General features: G+C 40.0%; 2 protein-coding genes and 1 long non-coding RNA gene across 8 annotated transcripts; 2 read left to right on the top strand and 1 right to left on the bottom strand.

Annotated features, from left to right (window-relative positions):
- Positions 1-7,923: 7,923 nt before the first annotated feature.
- Positions 7,924-15,691, bottom strand: LOC149713017 (uncharacterized). Of its 5 annotated transcripts, XR_016370421.1 has the most exons (5): positions 14,711-15,647; positions 14,578-14,643; positions 8,458-14,514; positions 8,298-8,391; positions 7,924-8,233 (listed from the first exon to the last, which is right to left on the bottom strand). It is a non-coding gene; the product is annotated as an uncharacterized LOC149713017 (long non-coding RNA). The 5 variants fall into 5 exon arrangements; XR_016370420.1 differs by having other exon boundaries at positions 8,458-14,819; positions 15,590-15,691; XR_016370419.1 differs by having other exon boundaries at positions 14,578-15,647.
- Positions 10,336-17,192, top strand: LOC149713016 (lysosomal phospholipase A and acyltransferase-like). Of its 2 annotated transcripts, XR_016370415.1 has the most exons (8): positions 10,336-10,630; positions 11,337-11,567; positions 12,003-12,044; positions 13,342-13,440; positions 13,824-14,051; positions 14,154-14,448; positions 15,807-16,037; positions 16,865-16,997. XR_016370415.1 is itself a non-coding variant. In XM_089845138.1 (7 exons), exons 1-7 carry the CDS (start codon positions 10,336-10,338, stop codon positions 17,085-17,087), a joined length of 1,413 nt encoding a protein of 470 aa, XP_089701264.1. In that variant the 3' UTR covers positions 17,088-17,192. The 2 variants fall into 2 exon arrangements, 1 of the variants encoding a protein (XP_089701264.1); XM_089845138.1 differs by lacking the exon at positions 15,807-16,037 and having other exon boundaries at positions 16,865-17,192.
- Positions 17,193-20,092: 2,900 nt separating this feature from the next.
- On the top strand, positions 20,093-24,068 carry LOC149713015 (peptidoglycan-recognition protein SC2-like). Its single transcript, XM_089843460.1, has 4 exons — positions 20,093-20,292; positions 21,694-21,864; positions 23,069-23,254; positions 23,625-24,068. Exons 1-4 carry the CDS (start codon positions 20,244-20,246, stop codon positions 23,993-23,995), a joined length of 777 nt encoding a protein of 258 aa, XP_089699586.1. The 5' UTR covers positions 20,093-20,243; the 3' UTR covers positions 23,996-24,068.
- The last annotated feature ends 222 nt before the right edge of the window (positions 24,069-24,290 follow it).

The raw sequence follows: 24,290 nt of genomic DNA, 5'->3' as shown, positions 1-24,290 counted from the left end.
CGCGCATTAATTTCCCATATTCCGGTTTAGCACTATTTTTATCTTGTGATTTTGGGACTCGGGAGCGAAAATGGCTCGCGAGTCGCGTCTGTCGGCGCGGTCAGCCGCGGTGTACATTAAGCCTTGGCTAAGAAGTTGGCTTTGCGATGGTTTCTAGTTTTCTACAAAACATTTAAACGATAGTCATTAATGTTTTCTTGTGATATGTGTGAGAATTCCGTGGTTAAATTAAAACGGTATGGACAAATTGATTCCCAGTATCTTTAATATAAGAATTCCATCGTGTTTCTACGTCCACATACTCGCCATTTTTCTTAACGACGGAGATCCCAGGCTCCCAGCCAAGTTTTGGAACGAAAACCAAGGAGTATAGATACTACTACAATCTACTGTAAAGTTGTATGTCCATCAACAGGCTAGTCCTTTGTATGCGCAACGACAAAATCTTGTTGTTCGCGATTTTTACCATTAGCTCTATGGCAAGTTTCGTACTTCCCCCCGAAGGGGGGTTATTATGAACTCCTGGTAATGCAGACTAAATAGGGCTAGATGAAGTCCTGCAAAACCGAGTGTAGTCAATTCTCGCTTCCGTCGTTCTCGAACTAGCTCGAGCTTCAAGTCTCTAGCATTACGAAGTATAGGTAGTGTAGTCATACTTGTGGAACATATCACTTATAAACTTATGATAGCAATCGTAGATAGATGGCATACAATCATTTATAGGGGAATTAGATATCTAATGGGGTTTCGGGAGGTGTCGTGTTGTGATTTTATTTGCGCCTTCCCATAATCGCGTTTTTGGCGGGAAATCGCGGATGAATACACTACTTCCGAGACTATTTTCTCTTCGTCCATCCAGGTTGAACGATTTTAGTTAGCTTTATGACCGTGTGGTTCCGAGTGTAAGGAAATCTCTCTGGATAAGTTGCCTCTCTGATTGGATGAATTCAATTTTTGCACCGCAAACCGTGTTTTTACTTATACTAGGTAAAACTGGAGATACACACTTCACCCTATTTACTTCTGTTTATAACTAGTGACCCCCTCGCATTCCTCGGAGTTCAACAACAGTTGCTTTGATTCCCAACAAAGTAATATAACAAGGTGGCTTGAGTGGAAGTCGATGAAAAGAGAACGAAATTCACAAGGGTAGTAGTAGGTGTTTCTTAACCTCTGTCAGACCTCGCTTAACCTCTGTCTGTCCTGGCTTAAACTCTGTCTGACCTCGCTTAATCTCTGTCAGATCTCGCCTTAACCTCTGTCTTATCTCGCTTAACCTCTGTCTTATCTCGCTTAACCTCTGTCTTATCTCGCTTAACCTCTGTCTTATCTCGCTAACCTCTGTCTTATCTCGCTTAACCTCTGTCTTATCTCGCTTAACCTCTGTCTTATCTCGCTTAACCTCTGCCTGACCTCGCCTTAACCTCTGTCCTGGCTTAAACTCTGTCTGACCTCGCTTAATCTCTGTCTGACCTCGCTTAATCTCTGTCTGACCTTCACAAACAGTTTTTTAACACAAATTCTTAAAAAACAGGGAATTCGTTTGAATCCGGCATCAAGAAAATTTAACCAAAACTCCGTAGTGTCTTTGAATGATAATTGTTCTTATGTTTAATCCATATTTATTTATTTTCTCAGCAATCAAGTAGGCACCGCGACAGAAATTTCAAAATTTTCTCTCTTCGGATCTTAGCGCTAAACGAGTTCTGACGTCACAGCAGCCTGCGGAAGATGCCCAGTTGTAACCCATATTTGTGTACTTAGAGTCATGATAAACTTATGATTAAACTTAAAGCAAAACCCATTGCATTTCGAACGTAGTTGTAGTCTCAAAAACCAGAAAAATAACTTTATAAAAACAGATGTTTGACGCATTTTATTTTGCAGTGACGCGACAGTACAATTGGTAAAATTCGTCGCATCTATCACGTAACCTTACAGTCGGAATAATAAACATTTTAATTGGGTTTCCGACGTCAGCCCTTTACACTGAAGTGACAGTACAATGCTTAAATTTTGATTTAAATTGTTTTCGCACTCAACGTTAGAAAACGCAATAACAGAAAGGCCTGCCCAGGGTTAAGACTAAAGTACAGAAAACAAGATGGCCCAAGGGCTGGGCTTAATACTAATTTTACACGGCTCACGTCACGTGGATCCCCGTATACGCGATGTACGAGGTTACCTCCCATTTTTAAAATGTGAGTAGTTTTTGGTAAATGCCATCTAGTGAGCGATTTCTGTACTTTGATTTTATTCCGTATTTTAAAAATGGCCGCGGACAACAACAATCTTTATGACACAGAGTTAACCCTTTGTCAGGCCCCGAATGAAGTTTGCAAACGCGCGATCTCCACTCCCTAAAATCCCTATCACTACTTTTACAGCCAAGAACGGAACATTTTCTAAGCCAATCTGCCATTTTTATTTTTCAAAACTTACTAATTACCAATGAGAATTAAAAAATATGTTCAAATCATCGGATTCATCGAGCCAAAGGATTTCAGACGATGGTTATGAACTTCCTGCTTTTGAACGCTAGATGGCTTTAAACACCGACGTTTAAAGAGACAAAAATAACGAATTTTACGCTTCACTTCGAAGCTAGATGGCGGTATCAAAAACTACTAAGACGCAATGGCAGCCCCCCTTGAATTTGCCTGGTAAACGACGTATAGTTTAACTCTTTTCTCTCCCAGGGAAGCAGCAAGCTACCATAATTTACTTTCTATATATGGCAACGTCATAACCCTCTCACCTTAGTGACATCACCCATTAACACGAATGACAGTACAAGCAAAATTAACGAAATTAATTTCTCTACGAGGGCGCCATCTCTCTTCCTCTCAGAACGCGCCTGCGTTTTACCTCTCTCTCTCTCTCTCATTGAGAGCGCCAGCGTTTTGCAGATCGTGTACGCGTCCGGCACCGGGACAGGCACTTTGGGCCCTTTCTTAAATTTTACCGGAATTAAAGGCCGAATTCCAGCGAAAAGGGTTCTAGCGAACTGAAAACCGAGCATTGGGACTAACAATGAATCGACCGTGCCAGTTTTCGAAGCCCCGCTGGGTCAAAAGTTGGAAGGGTTCTCGCTAACTGAAAGCCGTGCAATGTAGTTCTAGCGAACTCAAGATGAACAATAGAAATCCTTTTAAATTTATTTCCTCTCAAATTTTTGCTTTCCCCTGAAGGAAATTCTCTATTGCGTATCTTCAGTTCGCTAGAACCACATTGCACGGTTTTCACTTAACTAGAGTCCTTCCATCTTTTACCCCAGCGGGGATTCGAAAATCGGCACGGTCGCTCCATTGTTAGACTCGATGCTCGGTTTTCAGTTCGCTATAACTCTTTTCGATGGAAGTCGGCCTTTAAAATTCCGTGTAAAATTAACCAGTTGGGAAACCAAAATAAACCTCTCCTAGCCGAGACGAATTTACTTTCTAAACACAGGTCCAGCAGCCAATGAGAAAAACCGGAAATACATAGTTCAAATTGGCGAAATATTGCCAAGGTCTTTAGCAAAGGCTTAAGCATTTAACTATTTCCTTTGTATCCTCAATAATTCTAATGAGGACCTAAAATGTGTCACTGAAGGGTGTATTTAACTTTCGGCTCATTCTAAACCATTAACACCTCTATAAGAGGAGGCGAAACAAGGTCATTTCTAGTTTAAATCTAGGATATCTTATTTCACTGACCCAATCGTTTCAACACTTGCGGATAGATGAAGAATTAACATCCATAATATCTAATAAATATAAAAAATGCGATTACACTATATATAAATGTAGTAAAGCTGAATTAAAAAGTAAACACCAAATTTTAAATGTTAATATCAAAAGATGTTCTTGGAATATTAAGATGAAACAGAGCTTTATATCTACACAACAACTTAAAGAATCGTAATGCCGAAAAATATTTAAAATATTTCCATTTAATATTCTGCAAAAAGGAAATGTTATCGTTTTGTAAGAGATCTTATCATCCTACTCGCTTTATATTAACTTTGATGTGCGTGTAGTGTTTCGATTCGGAAGCAATCTTCATTACTCGTTCTATATAAACTCTCACTTGTGTCATTACATAGAAATAAGTTTATCTTAAATAATTAATTTAATATAAATGATATTAATTATTTTAATCGCCAGTAAATAACTTTAAAAATAGTTAAATCGTTTAAAATAAAGTTGTTCCTATTATCTTTCGAAACTTTGCTAATATTGACGTTTAAAGTGAAGGGTACCCCTCTTGCCCGCTTTCTTCAAATTTTGGGGTATATATACGATTTGTTTCCATTATAATAATAGATACAAGTTGGGAAAACCAAAATATTACCTCTCCGTGTCAAGAGGTCTACTACTACAAACTTATTTACCTAGATATGGAATTATTTCTTTTTTTTTTTTAAGTAAAAATTTACGAAATATTGAAGCAGTATTCCAAACATAGCGAATGTACAGTAAAGCAGACGACATTTTACATCCAATAAGGATAAATCTTGGACACATGGAAATCAGTCAATGGGGAAAAGAACAGGAAATGAAGTCTGCGCTTCAGCTGTTTAGCCTATATTCTGATAGCTACATTCACAACTGGTTTGCAGTGTAAACACTATCGTCTCGTCTCACCTCAACAATATTCTTAGTTTGCCAACATGAATGTTAACGTTAAATAACACCAAAGCTAAATTGTAGCTAGACGCACTAATAGTCAATGCGCACCATAAAGAGAATAATAAGTCTGTAGCTACTACCCGTTCACCATTAGCCCTTTTACTAATTAAATTGCCACCATGATCTTTTCTTCCATTGTAAAATCTTTACATGATTATTTAAGAGTGTATTTAACTTTCGGCTCACTCTGAACCGTTGATGTCTCTTCATTACAGACACGAAAATCAAAGCCACAAGTTTACTTCACCTCAGGCCTCAATTATTCACTCTTTATTTCTCTAAGCCTATTGCGGATAATACTTGTAATACCCGCCGGAGTCTAGGTCTTAGTTTTCTTCATGAAATCACTAAACCAAGGATTATTCTATATACAGATGTAGTATAGCTTAAGCAATATGTAAACAGCCATTTCAAATAACAATATTAAAAAAAATCTTTGGAATATCAAAATGAAACAGAGCTTTAAAGCTACAAAAGTACTTAATGCATCATAATTACGAAAAATACTTCCACATATTCACTTTATATTATGGAAAAAGGGAATATTAAGGTTCTGTATGATTTCTTAACACATCAACACAAGGCTAACTGCTTACGCGACGCACTAGTGTAACAATGGACGGACACACACAGACACAAGGAGTATAAACCCATTAGTGGAAGCAGTATTTTTTTTCCATAACAATCTCGCTTATGTTTATCCTCTCTAAACTTCGCTAAAAACGTATTACTACTACGTAAAATATTAATAGACAGGCAAGGATTGATACCATTAAAGAAGGAGCGCAATATTATCCATATTTTCATTTCATATACAGAGAAAAGAAATTATTATGTTTCTGAGAGGAGCTTCCCATTTTGGTTGTTGTTTTGAAAAATACATCGCAATGCACGGGCCTTGATAGATATAGGAGGCAATGAATGAAATATATCGCATGCAAGGGCCTTGGCAGATATAGGAGGCGATGATAATCTCTCTCTTTGCACGAGAGTATTATCTTTAATATTTAAATAAATATAATTATTTTTAATTATTTTAATCTTCAATAATTAACATTAATAATAGTTAAATCGTTTAAAATAAAGTTATACCTATTATCATCTCACACTTTGCTAATATTGACGTTTAAAGTGAAGGGTACCCCTCTTGCCCACATTCTTCAAATTTTGGGGTATATATACGATTCGTTTCCATTATAATAGTAAGGAAAAAGCGCAATTGCGAAAACCTTTGGTGGCGATCCCACCTTAGGGAGGCTAGACGTTTCTCGTAACCCTAGCTGATCGCCGCGTATATCCTAAAACCAAACGATGATAATGGAGTAGAAGCCAATGATACAGATTGGTGTCTATGTGGAATAGACGGAAGACCAGTGGATGGTGGTGTTAGAAGCCAGTGTAAGTGCAGACTGGTGTCAATGTGGGATTGACAAAAAACAGAAGATGGTGGTGATTAGAAGCCAGTATGTACAGACTGGTGTCCAAGTGGAATGGACGAAGACCAGAAGATGGTGGTGATTAGAAGCCATTATGTACAGACTGGTGTCCATGGGGATGGATGAAGAACAAAATATGGTGGTGATTAGAAGCCAGTAAGAACAGACTGGTGTCTGTGTGGGATGGACAAAGACTAGAAGATGGTGGTGTGAGAACTCAAGTAGAGGAGCCATTTCCGTGACTGCGAAAGCAGTTCGGAAATGGCGAACACGTTTGCTCCGATACGCAAACTGCGAACGCGGTCACGTGGGTGTAACAACGGACAGACAGACAGACACACAGACAGACAGACACACACACACAGACACGGCCGTTACAGAACCTCTCCTGGACTACGTCACACGGAGAGGTAAAAAGCGCATTCGCGTGAACCGATGGTGGAAGCCCTGCCATTGGGAGGCTAGACGTTTCTCGTAACCCTAGCCGATCGCCGCGTATATCTTGAAACTAAACGATAACGATGGAGAAGAAGCCGGAATGGACAAATAACTGAAGATGGCGGTGCATTGAAGCTGGTGTCAATGTGGGATTGACGAAGAACGGAAGATGATGGTGCTTACGAACCAGCAAGTACAGGCTAGTGTCCATGTGGGATGGACAAAGACTAGCAGATTGTGGTCCTTAGAAGCCTGTTAGTAAAGACTGGTGTTGGTAGATGAATGGCCAAATTTCCGTGAACCGCGAACGCGTTCCGGAAATCGGGTATTTGTTTGCTCCGATTTGTAAACTGCGAACGCGGTCACGTGGGGTCTGACAGACAGACAGACAGACACACACACAGACAGACACACAGATACGGCCGGTGTAATACCTCTCCGTGACATACGTCACTCGGAGAGGTAAAAAGGGAACGTGCCTAAGGTCGAAAATCACTAAAATCTTAGTCGGGTGAAACGGAGGTTAGGTGATTCTCATTTTTCGACTTGAGCAACACGAGGTATTACGAAAGAATGCCGGACTTTGCATCCAATTGCCTCGAAACCCATAAAATAAATAAATAAAACACAACAACAAACATTTGGTCTCGCTCTCGAGTCAAGCACGCTAAATTTCAATATTTGTATCAGGGCCACTATCACTACCGATGATTATCTTTCAATTGTTCTATCATAAGTCTGTGAAAGTAAGTCTTTACGGAATAACGTCTACAGAAATCTAACACCCGACGCCGTGACAACATCTTTTCCATTCTGTATTTAGTTATGACGTAATAGATGATTTCTTAAATTCTGAGAGGTAACGTGACACGTTTACTAAAGTTTACCACTAATTGTTAAAGTCGGGCCTTCTTAATCTCAGGGTTCGTCCACTAACAAGTCCAATTTAGGCCTCATTTAAATGTTTGGGACTTGGCTTACTGATTCCTTGCCATTTTTGCAAATTGCTTAACAATTAAAATTTGTATTACACGCAAAAAAGCATTAGAAATTAGAATCGGATACATCGGTAACTTTGCATTACAAGACTCGGTGATGATTTTAAACGAATTTTAGTAGTTATAATTGTTGGCTGCAATTAGCGAGAAAAATCTATATCTATATAAATCAAAGTCCTGACTGACTCTCGGCACTCGGCATTGCCCGTCAGCCCCTAGGGATGCATTTTTTTATTGCTTTTCACGCGGACATTATTCGATAAAGAAGGGTTTAAAGTTTTCGGCCGCCATTTTAAAAGATGGCAACAAATCGAACCCAAAAAACCATTCAGCCCGTCTATAGGTTAAAGGAAACCAGTGTTCTAAATATTTTCGAAATCGGTTGAAACGCGGGGACTTTGTTGCATAGAGAATATATTTTACATTTCTGGCCGCCATTTATTAAGATGGCGGCGGATTGGAAAAATATTTCTTAGTACGCACCTACTACTTACGAATAACGTTCCTGCAAAGTTTCAGCCTTCTAGGGCAAGCGGTTTGGACTGGGCATTGATTATCAGTCAGTCAGTCAGTCATTCAGTCAGGGCTTTGAGAGAGCCAATGAAACCTTTGGAAGGAGAAGCGAGGGGTTGAACGACACATCTTTTAAGTCCTTCCTCTTACCTTCAATCAGATATTGGTAGGGAGTCTAAAGATTTCAGAATTTTTATGAAATTTGTTGAAATATTTGGTGAAGACTTATTCTCATTTACCTTTGACGGTTCTAAAGAGCTTATTGACACGTGTTTGGCGTAGACTTTCTTTCGTAAGCGTATTAGTAAAGGCGGGCGCCATTATTATCCTCACCTTATCAAGTTATTCACTATTTTTAAGGGCCTTCGTCAAAGAGATACTTAAACGCTCTAAACTTACGTAATCTTTCAAAATAAGCGTACGAGAATACCTTCCAAGCCAACCCGCTTACCTTCCTCGCTTAATTATACAATCGACTCCGTTCAAAGTCTCCAGTCTGCACACTGCAAAAAAGAAGTAAGATGAGACTAGAAGTACTGGGCTAACCAAATTCTTCACTTGTCGAAAGTGAATATTCTTGATTAGACACCAACGGATGGCCCTCTGGTAGCGGTTTCTGAATTTTCAATCTAAAACGTGAGACGCTCGTGGCGGTAGACGGCCAAACTAGATTCAAGCACCCGCGTCCGTGCTCCGCGGCTGTAGGTTGAGGGGAAGGGGGTAGGAAATGTTTTTGGAACCGAACCTAGTGTAAGCGCGATGGAAGCGGCATAAAATCCTCAAATTTGTTCACTAGTGTCAGGATCTACTACCAATGCTAGAGCTCTTTACTTCTAGTCTCATCTTACTTCTGCTGTCACCCATTCTTAATTCGGTACTGTTTGTTGGATCCCGGCCTTTTAAGTGTCCCTTGAAGTCAAAGAACAATTGTAGTGGATATGTTGTCAGCAACTTGCCTCAGTCGATCTTATGTTATCGCCATGAACTTATCAACACTTTGAATAAAATAAAAGTAACAATCCCAATATAAGTTAACATTTCTTTATCATCGAAATTATATAATTATTATATAATTGTTATATAATAATTTATATTATATATCATATTATATATACATAATAATAATTAGAATTATAGTTTGGGCCAGACAACAATGTAATGGGAAAGGAAATGAACTCTGTGTTTTGTTTTCATTTCATTGGTCTGTTTCCACATTAACTAATTAGTAATGACAATGCTGTAGTAGTGCAACAATATTTTTACAGCCATGGCAAACTTATTATTGATGTATTACTTCTGGATAAGCTTACACTTTAATCGCCGAGAGTGGAACGATTCTTTGTAAAAAATAAATGTTTGTTCATTTTGCAATTGACAAGAAAATACGACAGATAGTTCTTGACATTTCTCGTGCCTTTCGCTTATTTCAATTTAATTACAATTTAAATTTTTATTAATAGACTCTTTTTATTCGGGTAAACATTTTAGAGGGCGAATTACTCAAATTCCGTCTGCGTGGTGGTAAGTATGTTTAATTCTCTTTAGCTAAACGAAGCTTTAACTCATTGGTTGCCACAATTTGAAGTCAATTTCAGTTTCAATTTCCCGATATTTTGACCCGTTTTCCAAATTCCGTGATATTTTTGTCCCATTTTTCAAGTTTACAGATATTTTTGTCCCATTTTTCTAATTTCCAGACATTTTTGTCCAATTTTTAAAATTCCCTAATATTTTGACCCATTTTTCAAATTCCCTGATACCTTTGTCCCATTTTTCAAATTTCCAGACATGTTTGCTCCATTTTTCAAATTTTCAGACGTTTTTGTTCCATTTTTCAAATTTCCAGACAATTTTGTCCCATTTTTCAAATTCCCAGACATATTTGTCCCATTTTTCAGATTCCTTGTCCCATTTTCAAATTCTCAGACATTTTTGTCCCATTTTTCAGATTCCCAGACAATTTTGAACCATTTTTCAAATTCCCAGAGAATTTTGTCCCATTTTTCAGAATCCCAGGGAATTTTGTCTTATTTTTCAAATAACCAGAATTTTTTCTCTAATTTTTTAAATTCCCTGATATTTTGAGCCACTTTTGAAATTACCCGACATTTTGACCCTTATCTTTTGAAATTCCCTGACATTTTCCCTTTTCTTTTGAAATTCCCTGACATTTTCCCTTATCTTTTGAAATTCCCTGACATTTTCGTCCATTTTAACTGTTTTAACATTTTCCAGATTTCCCTGAATCGTGACAACCCTATCCTAAACTGATCGAGTATGGTACGAAAATCACTTGGTCTGTCTTCAACGGAAATCGTGACCATTTTCACGATTTTGGCGATCGTCTCTCGGCTCGGAGCGTCATCGTTAATTCCTTCTTTTCAATCCAATTACATCCCACGAATAATCTCCACCGATGAAAACAATAATGAAGTTATCAGGTCTATCGGGGAAGCCGAAGCTTACACCATTGATGACACTCAGACCGCGGACAGAGAAGGGAGTTTGAAGACCAATCAAATTACCCGTGGCTCATCGTCCAACACTCAAACACGACATCCTGTTATTCTAAGTAAGACCAGAAGTAGGATAAGGGACTAGAAGTATCGAGGTAACCAAATTCTTCACTTGGCGAAAGTGAACATTCTTGATAACACACCAACGGTTGGCCCTCTGGTAGCGGTTTCTGAATTTTCCCTCCAAACCGTGAGACGCTCGCGGCGGTAGACGGCCGAACTAGATTCTAGCACCCGCGTCTGTGTTCCGCGGCTTTAGGTTGAGGGGAAGGGGTTAGGAAATGTTTTTGGAACTCGACCAATTTTTTTCTGTCTTAATAAATGGCGTCCAGAAATGTGAAAAATCTTCTCTATGCAACAAAGTCCGCGCGTTTCAACCGATTTCGCAAATATTTAGTTCACTGGTTTCCTTTAACCTATAGACGGGCTGAATGGTCTTTCGGGTTCGATTTGTTGCCATCTTTTTAAATGGCGGCCAAAAACTTAAAAACCCTTCTTTATGGAATAATGTAAGCCTGAATAGTAATAAAAAATGCATCCCTAGGGGCTGACGGGCAACACCGAGTGCCTTCGCTCCTAGGGTGCTACAAAAATATTAGTCGAATCAGTAAAATCTACCCATTCTTTAAATCATTTTGATGGAAGTTCTTATTACACGCGAGCGACGCCGCGGCTAACAGCTCGCCTTTAATCTAAATCTTTTGAAAAATGTTTGTCCGATTGTTTCATTCTCAATTTCATCAAAGACTTGTTTATGTTTAGTACCCGGTGATGGAGGAAGTCAAATCGAAGCTAAACTGGACAAACCGGAAACGCCTCACTTTTTCTGCGAGAAGAAATCGGATTGGTTCGATATTTGGTTGAACTTGGAGCAGTTGATTCCCTACATCATGGAGTGTTGGGTCGACAACATGCGCTTGGTTTATGACAACGTCACCCGAACCACCAGCAACTCTCCCGGTGTACAAATAAGAGTTCCAAATTTCGGAAAAAGTAAGATTGCAAAGTTTATAGGTACGTTTCGCCAGTAGTAAGATGAGACTAGAAGTACTGCGCTAACCAAATTCTTCACTTGACGAAAGTGAATATTCTTGATAACGGACCAACGGTTGGCCCTCTGGTAGCAGTTTCTGAGTTTTCCCTCCAAAACGTGGGACGCTCGTGGCGGTAGACGGCCGAACTAGATTCAAGCACCCGCGTCCGTGTTCCGCGGCTTTTAGGTTCAGGGGAAGGGGGTAGGAAATGTTTTTGGAACTCGACCAATTTTTTTCTCTCTAGTGTAGGCGCGATGGAAGCGGCATAAAATCCTCAAATTTGCTCACTAGTGCCAGGATCTATTACCAATGCTAGAGCTCTTTACTTCTAGTCCCTTATCTTACTTCTGGTTTCGTGAATGCGAGAGAACTTACATTCTCAATGGTTTTGCAGCAATTGGTGTTGAATTTTTGGATCAGAGCAGAATTGGAGTTAGTAAGAGAGACGAAGTTTTCAGTTAAACAGACTGGCAATCTTCAACAAAACCCTCGATAAATGCCCTGTTGTATAATATTCACTCCCCACTGTCCACGGTAGACAAGGGCCTTTGAATAACAGAGGGAGTTAGCGGATGTTACTTTCAGCAACTTGCTTTTATTCAAATGAGAACGAAGTCTATGATAAGCGCCATGATAATTTCCAAAACATTCCTCGGTTGCATGAACAAAATTGTCTACGTTCAGAGGAGACAAGTTGACAAAAGTTAACTGGTAATATTAAAATAGATCGGTGATTGATCAATAAAGAGAAGTTAGAGAGAAAGAGGTCAAGACTTGGAGGGTTAGTGGACGTCGTAAACATAATTTTACTTTGTATAGCCTAAGTTATAATGTTCCACAAATATGACACTTCCTATACTTCGTAATGCTAGAGACTTGCTGAGAGCTAGTTTAAGAACGAAAAAAAAGTGAGAAGAGACCGTGCATAAACTACGTCACGTGAAAAAAAAGCATTTTCTTGCGCCCCGTCGCCCCAGATCATGCTTCGTCACGTCTTCTCAGATCCCTCACCTAAACACCACGTCACATTACATTGACCCCCCGCAACACACTATGATTTGTCTTAAATTTAAAACTTTAATTTGATTAATTTGAAAAGAGACCCCTTTTTCTTGATTGATATGGCGTTCCACTCAGAAATATTTTGGTCGGCATGAAATTAAAAGTTCTCTTCTGTTTTCAGCTTTTTGCAAATGTTGTTAGCCTCTGATTGAGCTTTAGAACTTTAATGTCTGGATGTGCTTCTTTTATAACCTTCAAAATAATAAGAACCCTTCCCTCCCCCATTTTCACGGACCGTCACAAATTTAGAAACCCCTTCCCCCATAAGAGTGTGACGCAGTTTATGGACGGTTCCGAATTGACTACACGCGGTTTTGCAGTCCATCTTCTTATTTAATCTGTGCTAAGACTTTGACAGCACCTCACCATGCGTCGCTTTACCTCTAATATATGACCTACGTCACTTCATAACAAGCTTTTAGTAATCAGTGACAAACTTATGGAACATATCTTTGGAACTTATGGTATAGCCTACACTATAGGAAGACCTCCCCGCGTGCATTGTTCACTTTCTGGGTTATTTCTTTTTGCCTTGGTTATGAGAGAACGGAAGAATACCTTTAGTTTTTCTCCAGTGAACATTAACGAAGAGTTGTTGAAGATTGCCTTGTCCTTTTGACTAGGCCTATCGTTTCAAAATTTTAACGGTTCGAAATGCTTCCAAAATTGAGGTCGTTACTTTTCGACGATCGTCGAGGCTCTAATCCCGCTCGGTTACCAACGCGACGTTTCCATAAAGGGGACGCCCTTTGATTTCCGGAAAGCTCCGAGTAAGTAACCAATTATCATTAGAACAAGTACCAAAAACACTCGTTGTAAAAATTGAAGGTGTGTTGATTATTGCTCGAGTAAAACATGATTGGATGGAAACCCAACTTGATATTTTTTTATGTTTCCAATGAAAAGTAACTTTTGTTAGAAACAATGAGCCCCGGCCGTTGAGGGTTAGGGCAGAATAAGTTATAAACATAATGCAAGTTGAGTTCTACATCGATGGTTGTTAGGTTTGATCATTTACTTCCGTTTCCAGACATCAACCACAACATCTGTAAGATGATAGGGACCACACCCTTACACTTTCTTGAAGTGCATGTCTGCTTATAGTTGAAATATTCCTTGCCGCACTGCGTAAATAATGGTTTTGTGTTTGCAGACGAAATGGACGATTTCTTCGCGAAATCCATCAAGTTAATCGAAGATACGTACGCCGACAATAACGAGCAGAGTTGTATCTTGATATGCCACAGTTCGGGTTGCCTCAATACTTTGTACTTGTTGAATCAACAACCCCAAATGTGGAAGGACAAATACGTCAAGAGTTTAGTCAGTCTGGGCGGACCTTGGGGTGGAGCCATCAAAGCCATGAAGACATTCACTTCCGGTAAACACGTCTAAAACATATTACGTCAGACATACACTAGAATTTTAACAATCAATTGCAAAGACAATAGAGATAACAATTCTCTCAACGGAATTCTCGCAGGCGACAATGTCGGAGTAGTGTTTGTGAACCCATTAACGGTTCGCAAGGAACAGCGTACTTCGCCCAGTTTGGCTTTTCTGATGCCATCCAAACATTTTTGGTCCGAATCGGATCCTATTATCCTATCGAAGAGTAAAAATTACTCGCTCGGAAATCTCGAAGAGTTCTTTAACGATATTAGCTGGCCAATTGGATACCAGATGTGGTTGGACTCTAGAGACATCGTGCAAAATTTCAAGCCACCCGGAGTCGAAGTCCATTGTCTCTACGGAGTTGGAGTTGAGACCATGGAACGGTAAGCACCCTATCCAGTATGTACCGTACGTCCCGCTTCCCATTGATTTTCGTAATTCTTAATGTTCTTAAGATATGATGGTTGGAGATCAAGGGCAACTCTAACCACCATCCCTTATATAGGGTGTACCTTGTATGAGTAGTTCCCGAAATAGCAACCGCGATACCATACAAACAGCGGCGTTGTTGAAAACTGCTGTTTTCGGAAATAGCACTTTTTAGATTGAGTGTTGAACAATTCTTAACCTTACATTTTACCTTACCTATAGACCCAACCAACAAATCGTTTGAATTTTTATAACGGCTCAGATCTCGTTCTCGGGTTTTGAGGCGAGAAAGGGATGACCTGATTGGCTTGATTTGAGTAAGACTCTAATCCAATCAGAAAAATTAGAGATTTATTTTCGTCGCTCAACGACAGATGACACTACAATCAACTTTGTTAGTCACGTGATCCTATCCCTTAGATGGAGACTATTCCAAGCAAACTTATTTATTTGTTAGTTGGGTCTATTAAATACAACACGATCATCATAAGCTAAGCTAACCCTAATACTACTGGGGTTCAAATAACCAAACCCCTACACCATAATAAACGACTATATTTCTTCACTTCTTGGTTGTACTGCGCCATTGGGAACTGCCGTAACGGTGCGCCGCGTTCATGAGAACCGCTGCATATGGGAACTGCTTATATGAGGTCTTACGCCTTATATTACCCTTATAGCATGGGCCAAGAATAGTAAGAGGACTAGGCAGGGTCGCGAAAAGGCGTCCAACGGAAAAAACGGCCACTAGTAGCGCGATCTATGGGCTTAATTTATCGAAAAGCGGAACTTCGTCACTCTTTGGGGTCAAATCACGTGGCTCAAAAATCCGGAAAATATAATTCAAACTTCAGCGCATGCGTGAGTGTGACAAGGCCTAAGAGCAGCTGAGCCAAAATTTAGCCAGCCAAATCCGCCCATTGTTTGCATAGCAAAGGCTTGGTTTTTAGTTTAGGAAACCCTATAAACTCAACACCTTTCATGTACGGTTTATGAAAGTAGCGACTATCACTATTACCATAAGTTTATCATGCCTACATTTAGGTAAAGCGCAGAGCTTATTTTTAACCATCTTGAAAAATTAAAATACTTAACTTTATCCTTTGCCGTACCGTTTAACTATTCTTGGCCCAAGGTTTGGGTTAAAATTAAAACAAGATAAATTTGTTAAACCGCCATATTTAAAGGGCAATACTCTGAACTACGGCCAACCGAGATCGCGCAAAGTTGGCCGTAGCCGGAAATGCTTGACCCCAATTCCGGTTACTCCCCTATTTTAAGCCCCGCTGATACGGGAAGGCTGTTTTTTTAGAAAGACGAAATCGTTTGCGCGTAGAAGCTTGCAACTGCCTAGTCCTCTTACTATTCTTGGCCCATGCTTATAGTCATCGCTACGCGTGACGCCCATGCACTGTACGTGGTGTAGTGTAGTGAAGTGGTCGACAGATGGCGGCGTTTCAAGAAGTACGATATAAAAGCGGAAGGGTGATAGGGATAATAAATTAGAACACCCTTCAATTCGAAAAACAAATCGATGGTCAAGGTTAGAGTTTCTTATCTAGTTTCGGTTTCAGACAAAATCCCAATCTATAGCGTAACAGGGAACAACACCTTAGTATTAGCCGAAGTATATAATACTTCTCTTCGAGAGAAGTGTACCACAAAGCGGGGTAAGTGTAACGTCATTCTTCCCAACATCGGAACATTTGGAGCAAGGTTACTAAACGGAATTACATACATAAATAGTTCCCTCATCATTGCTCTATTAGCGCTTAACTATTGCCAAGACGTGCTTGTGAATTTTTGTCCCACGCCAAGACAAGGTTTGTGGGTGGATTGCTGGGGATTTATTGCCATACAATTATAAAATTCACCCCACGGTGCGATTTCCATCTGAAGTTTGTTGAGCGGGAGAGCGAACCGAAAGGGTGAGCCTGGGAAGAATGACGTTACATAACTAAAGTATTAAGAGGATACAGAGTGTCATCCTTCTTCTATTATCCCCTTCTGATATTAGTAACGCAATGGGAAGTGCATACATTCATAAGTTCGTAAGATTTGTTCCATAAGTTTGTCACTGGTTACTGAGAGCTTGTCGCGAAGTGACTTTGGTCTGAGAGTCTCGTAAAGCGACGCCTGGTGAGGTGTTGTCAATTAGGGCTTAGTAATGCAGACTAGATAGGCAAAATGAACCGAGTGTAGGACTCAATTCTCGCTTCCGTCGTTCTCCCTCGAACTAGTTTGAGCTGTAAGTCTCTAAAAATACGAAGTATAGGTAGTGTTATACTTATGGAACATACCTTATGATACCATACTTATTTCTATTACGCTTCTTATGGTAGTTAGTTATTTTTCCCCATAAATTTGCAGAGCTATATACACGAGTGACAAATTCCCTGACGAGAACCCGAGGCTGGTGACCGGGGAGGGAGATGGAACCGTGAACCTTGTCAGTCTGGAAGGTTGTTCTCGTTGGAAATCGGCGCAAAGTCAAGGAGTTTACACCCAATCGTATAACGGCGTCGATCACATGCAAATCTTACACGATACTCGCGTTCTAGAGTACATTAAAAACTTGACAATACCCCATTAATTAATTAATAAAAAAACCATTCGTGGTAACGTCGCCATATTTAAATGAAAATTATTTTGATGAAAATTGTTTTTAAATAAAATTAAGTGTTTGAAACTAAAATAACTTGTTTGTTATTTCACCATCTACGAACGTTTCTAAGGCTACTATATTACGTGCCCCCTTCGACTATCTCTAAACGAGAGACCTGCACGGGTCGAGTTTTTCAGGCCCGATCCGAGCCAGGCCCAGGAATGAGCAATTTGAAAAAGTCTGAAACACGGCCCGGGTCCGAGTATATAGTTGGTTTTCCGACCCGACCCGTTACACGCATTGACTAAGCTCGCCCCGGCCAGACACATTGCATTAATTGAACAGGCCTGGCGTAGTGCAGCAGTTGTAATTTTCCTATTTTTTACATAACATCCATGAATTGAATTCATAATTGCTTTAGCGTCATGTATTATTCATTTCTTTTGATAATTGTTCGTCACATTTGTTCTTGGAAGCTTATACTCATTTACGGTTGATTTGATCTCGCCGATTTCGTCTTGGGAAAAATTGGTCTAAGTACAATTGGGTCTTGGAGCAAATGGGTCTCGGGACACTTTCGTCTCGAGACAAATTGGTCCCGGAACAATTGGGTCTCGGGACAAATTGGTCCCGGAACAATTGGGTCTCGGGACAAATTGGTCCCGGAACAATTGGGTCTCGGGACAAATTGGTCCCGGAACAATTGGGTCTCGGGACAAATTGGTCTCTGGACAAGAAAGTCTCGTTTTAAAATAATTATCACCCCTTCAGCATTTTTTTAACCAGACAAATTTAACCGAACCAAACCAAACCTTACCTAACCCAACCCATTCAAACCAAACCAAACCTAACCCAACCTAACCAAACCTAGCCTAACCCAACCTAACCAAACCTAGCCTTACCGAACCTAAACTAACCAAACCTAGCCTAAGCCAACCCAACCCAACCCAACCTTGTTTTGAGGTAAAAAGATTATTTATATGAGTATGAAAAGCCCGCCTCTTAGCACGAACAATTTATTAGCAATAATAGAAATATTTTGAAAAAGGTGGCAGATAATTAATAGGAGAGTATTTTGGAAAAGGTGGCAGCTAATTATTTGGACCATTGTTTTGGAAAAGGAGGCAACGAATTATAGGGACCACTGTTTTGGAAAAGGTGGCAACTAATTAGGTAACCAAATAATCACGAGACAAAACCGTCCCGAGACCAAATAATCACGAGACAAAACCGTCCCGAGACCAAATAATCACGATACCAAATAGTCCCGAGACCAAAAAATCACGATACCAAATAGTCCCGAGACCAAAAAAAATCACGATACCAAATAGTCCCGAGACCAAAAAAAATCACGATACCAAATAGTCCCGAGACCAAAAAATCACGATACCAAATAGTCCCGAGATCAAAAAATCACGATACCAAATAGTCCCGAGACCAAAAAATCACGATACCAAATAGTCCCGATACCAAAAAATCACGATACCAAATAGTCCCGAGACCAAAAAATCACGATACCAAATAGTCCCGAGACCAAAAAATCACGATACCAAATAGTCCCGAGACCAAAAATCACGAGACCTAATAGTCCCGAGACCAAAAAATCACGAGACCTAATAGTCCCGAGACCAAAAAATCACGAGACCTAATAGTCCCGAGACCAAAAAATCACGAGACCTAATAGTCCCGAGACCAAAAAATCACGAGACCTAATAGTACCGAGACCGTAAAATCACGAGACCAAATAGTACTGAGACCAAAAGTCCCGAGACCAAAAAATCACGAGACCAAAAAATCACGACACCAAAAAATCACGACACCACATGGTCCCAAGACCAAAAAATCACGGGACCAAAAAATCACGGGACCAAAAAATCACGAGACCAAAAAATCACGAGACCAAATAGTCCCAAGACCAAATCGGTGAGACCATATTTTCCATTTAAATTATCTTTCATTTGAATTTGGATTAAAGGAGAAACAAGTTCTGGAAATTTTGAAATATGAAAAAAACCCGGCCCCTTAATTTCCAAAATTTGAAAAGCCCGACCCGGCCTGGTCCGATAAAATTTTCAAATGTGGAAAGCCCGGCCCGTACAGGACTCTGCTCTAAACAGCTATAGTTATGAAATTTATTTTCTAAGAAGAGTTGTGATATTCTAGAACTCTAATCTCAATTTTCTCAATTATAATTTTTGTATCGACGAAGCAAGGGTGAAAATTTTCCTTCCCTTATATAGGCTAAAAATAAGCTAGAAACTGAGCCTCCGAAATGAACTAGGCCCATGCGTGTAGCGAAGCGAGAATATTTTTTTAACTAATTTAGTTCGCCGTGTTTTCCCGCTTGGGGGCGCTTTTAGTACCGTAAAATATACTTAAGCTCAGCTTCATGACCCCGTCGACTGCTGCAATATTAGAGCAAGGTATAGACGTAGAGCGGTGAAGCCGAGGCCACGGATAGTTAAAAAATAAAGGTTATAAAGGGGTAAAAAAATCCTCTTATGGTATAATAAAACTGTGAATTAGCAACTTCAAGAAGTTTTGATTTACTAAAAAAACAACGATGTTAAAATCTCATAATTAATTTTTTTTGTCCATACATTCTAACCAATAGATTCAATAAAAAGTGAATAGCCCCTAAAAAATTACGTTAATTTAAAGGTGAAAGCTTTCTCTTTCATAAAAGTTTTATTATTGGCCCCTAAAATATCAACGATAATTTATGGAAGACCCCGGTCGCAACGGTCATAAAAGCGCCACTTCGTACACACAAAGGGTAAAAATATTTCCTCTATGAAACTGGATACTTCCCCACGTAAAAATCGACATGCATGGGCCTAGTTCATTTCGGAGGCTCCGCTAAAAATCAACACAAGCGCGCCTTTACTTCCAACTTAATCTGATTTTAAATTCGGCAGTGGTTTGATTTTCATTCCGTATTCGTGATAACTCTTTTCGTGGAATATGTTTAATTAATTGACGTTCGTAACGGATGTAGGCGATAAATGTATGGCTATTGCGGCGTTTCCTTCCGAAAGAATACGATTAGATAATAGACAATCTGATCCTAAACCAATTCCAAATAAGCTCTTGAAGTAAATACACTCGACGGATAATTTGATATTTAAAAGGATTGCGTCGAAGATGAAGATTGCTTTGCCCATAACGCTCCTCTTAGCACTAGGTCTAAATGGTAAGACATTCTTTTTTCATGTAAAGTTTTCGACAAATACATTTTATCGCGTAAAAACAATTAAATTTCAATGACTTCTAACCTGGAAAGTATGCGAGGCTGTTCGTATTAGAACCGATCACTGTTAGCTTCTATCAGCGCTTACATTTTGGCTTTTCAGCTAGGGGGAACCGGTCCGGGAGCTAACGAAACTCGCGGGCCTGCTCTAATCGAGTAAAGAGCAGACTTGTAAATATTGGGTACCAGCCTGTGACACCCAAGAAAAATCACAGAACACCCTGAAAAAATATTTTTAGAGGGGTAGGGTACCCGGGTACCCTGGTACCCTGAAAAATTCGGGGCGATGAGAACTCTCCCCCATTAGGACAACTCAAACCAGCTCTCAAAAAAGGGGAAAAAATAAAATGACGAATATTTCCCCTCAAAACTGTGGCCGGAATGCATCCTTCCCTCCCTCACATTTTGTTTATTTACCTTTGTCCTTTGAGCCCCTGGTACCCACGAAAATATCACTATTTACAAGTCTGGTAAAGAGCCAAGAACCGTGGTTTCAATGGACCCTGATAGACATTCTGACGAAAGAAGTAGTTGTTGTGGTGGTGGTGGTGGTGGGGGTGGGGGGAGATAAAGAAAGTTACCCTTGAACTAAAAAGATTCCTAGAGCAGGTACTGGTTCATGAGTTCACGCACTTTGACTCGAGAACTATAGCAGTTGAGTACTTTTAGCAAAAATATATAGATATAAAAACAAAAGTTCACTTCGTTGAAAATTGCTCGCGCCATGTAATATGAGACGCCCCAACTCCTTTATCCCAGAATAGTGTCTACCCCCTCTGCGTGGCATAGGAAAGAAGCCGTGAATAGGCTTATAAAGTATAAAAATTAGCGTTTGGATCGCCAGCATCATGTACTATATACTTTCAATAAACCTATGACGTCAAGAAGCTCTTCCCTGATTGGTTGGTTTGTGTAGGTGGTTGAGAGGAGGGTAGTTTGCTTCTCAGTTCACATGTCGTTTCGAGCCAAAGGCAGGGAATTGTAATTGAAGTGTGTACTTTTTGTTTTTATATCTATATACTTTTGCTTTTAGGAGTTTAGGAACATGGAAATGGGAATTTCGCTATTTCATTTACATATTAACGGTAATAGTTAGGGCGCTGTAGGTTAGCTGTGGCATAGGGGCTAGCCACCACCCCTCTATGCAATGTAAAGGGACCCACCTGTAAACAAGCCACAGGCTTAGTGTGGAAATCCCTTCATAGAGAAAGCCTAGATATGCCACAAGCAATTTAGTTTAACAGGAAAGGTTACTAGAGAAACGATGGGAGTAGTCTTATGCTTCTTAGGATGAAAGTCACGGTCTTCTGTAAAGAACTAATTACAACTCGTAATTGTTGATAGTGTTGAATGCCACGAATGGCGAGGGGGCCAGTCTGACTAATCGACGAACAACAAGTTTGAGATTGAACGCGCCCACACTTGACAACACCGGCGCCAGAAGTCCGTCTATTGGTTCCTTGAAAAAGCCCAAGAAAATACTCAAGAACTCGGCGTCGATCAATTCACACATTGGTAATGATAACTGCCCGAAAACAGAAAATAATATTGGAATAGAAGGTAGCGTCGATACGAACAAAGCTTCCATTTCCCTCCACATCTGGTTTGATTATGACGTAAAGAGTAGCGGAGCTAATACAAAAGATCAACCAAACCACCCAATCAGAGACATCCAGAAATCAACGAATCGAGAAGCTAAAAGCCCATTACCATCCCCGCAATGCCCGACCTTTATTCCAGTACTTATTTCTATATGATGGGACACAAGATTGATACCGGGTTGCCACAGATAAGGGGAAACACACAAACACAACCTGCGCACACCAGGGATTGATTTAATTTTAGAAGTAGGAATGGAGAACAGAGTAATGTGGGCGCGCGTCAAAGTCCCGGACCTCCTTCCACGGGACGAGGGGGCATGAAAGAAGAGGCGGGTCATAGCGACAGAGGTAGAAAGGAATTAAGTATTTTTTGCCGTCCCCGTCAGCAACGTCATCAAAACGTAGTTTAAGTCAGCCAACAAGATAATTTAAACTTTTCGTTACGTGGGCTATCAATCGGACTGAAGTAAATACTAACCGTTCTCCATTCCTACTTCTAAAATTGAATCTATCCCTGCGCACACACAAAACAAACACACAACAAAAAATAATGGATTTATAAATCTATAAATAAAATGCCAGGGAGTAGTTAAGTAACTATTTTAATAAACCATAAAAATCAATTAAAAGTTAGGAATTTATTTTAGCATAAGTTGATTAATATTTTCCTTAGTGGTGAAAATATCTTGCGGTTTTAGGAAGATTGCAGAGTTGAAGGTTCAAGAAACCTTGCTCGTTACAAATAAATGTTTTAAGGCAAGTCTCGGCTGTGGTTTAGTTTAAACAAACGCCACTAGATGCTCCTAGAATCTAAGGGTGGAGTTGACTGGCCCAAAAGCTAGTTTTAGTTCCGCCCTCGACGTTGTCGAGTTCTGATTGGTTACTGCCTTTGGGAAGGTAAATTTTGTGTGTACTAGATCAGCCAGATTGTAAGGGGTGTCACAGGAGCCGACATTTGCTTTAAAACAATTTCCAAATAACATTCTAAACAAATACACTCTTAACCCAAAATAAATCGGGGAAAATCACGGGAAACAGTAAGGAAAAACTCGAGCTAGAAATTGAGGCAACCCTAGGAGCTGCAAACAGAAAGCTAACTATCGGCCATGTTCTATCAGGGTCCGAAACCCTCAACTTGGTCAAGAGGCGAGAATGGAAAGCCCGTCCGACGCCGAACGCCAGACGCTACGCCAAACCCCCTTCCAAGATTATCATTCACCACACAGCCTCCAAGAACTGCACTGATAAGATCACCTGCGTTACACTCTTACAAGAGATACAACAATACCGCATTGACGTCAAAGGTAAATTTAATGCATCAATCATAAATATGAAATGAAATGAACTCAACGTTACAAATGAAGCCGCCTTGATTTCCAAGTAAAACACTATTTTCACGCACCAAACTTGTTAGTATTAGGAGCAATGAACACCCGAAGGGTGCTGAAGGAAGAGATCCAATAGGTAGAAACACCCTCCATGTTGTAGAGCCACTAGTTTATGGTAGACCAGGGAGCACAAATCAAATTTTTGCGCTCACTGGGTAGACTTACCAGAAATACAATTTATTGGATGGTAAAATATCAGTTTTTCCCCTAAAATACCGAACACTAGAGGGTTATGAATGGAAAGCAACGCGTATCATACTTACTCTTACGTTTCTTGTGGTTCCAGGTTTGGACAGCATCGGATACAATTTCGTAATCGGTGGCGATGGCCGCGTGTATGAGGGCCTTGGATGGAACCTCTTCACCAACGTGACCCAAACCAAACACGACCTGAACTCTCTGCACGTGGCTTTCATGGGAGATTTCACGTCAAGTGTACCCAACGACGCGCAGATCAGAGCATACAAGAAGCTTCAGCAATACGGGGACAATAAGTACTATATCAAGTCGTACCGACTTCACGGACATCGCGATATCGCCTGTACTTCGTGTCCCGGACAGGCCCTGTACAATGTCATCAGATTCATGCCGAGGTACCAACGATTAAACGAGAACACTTGTCGTAATTCAACATTGACCTCGGCTATGTGCATTTAAATACATTTATGTTTCATTTTGACTGCCTTTTACGGCAATTATAAATACTTGAAAATGTTTAAATTGAGAAACTAGTAAATACGTTTTGTTTATGAAAACTCGAACTAGACTCAATTACGGTGGTAATTTACAGCCAATTCAAATTGGATATTGGCTCTTGTTCACATTTTGGATGGTCAGAAATCCTTAGAACGTGTCATAGCTTCACGTTTTCTCTTTCCAACAATCTCAGGGTTGCAAGTATCAGAGTTCTAGTTAATAAGCCAAATGGTGACAAACATTACCAGAGTAGGAC

Source organism: Phalangium opilio, unplaced genomic scaffold, assembly GCF_054372755.1.
Source record: "Phalangium opilio isolate 3A_F unplaced genomic scaffold, DU_Popi_V2 ptg000009l_1, whole genome shotgun sequence".
NCBI classification, from domain to species: domain Eukaryota; kingdom Metazoa; phylum Arthropoda; class Arachnida; order Opiliones; family Phalangiidae; genus Phalangium; species Phalangium opilio.
This window is presented reverse-complemented; position numbering and strand designations above follow the sequence as displayed.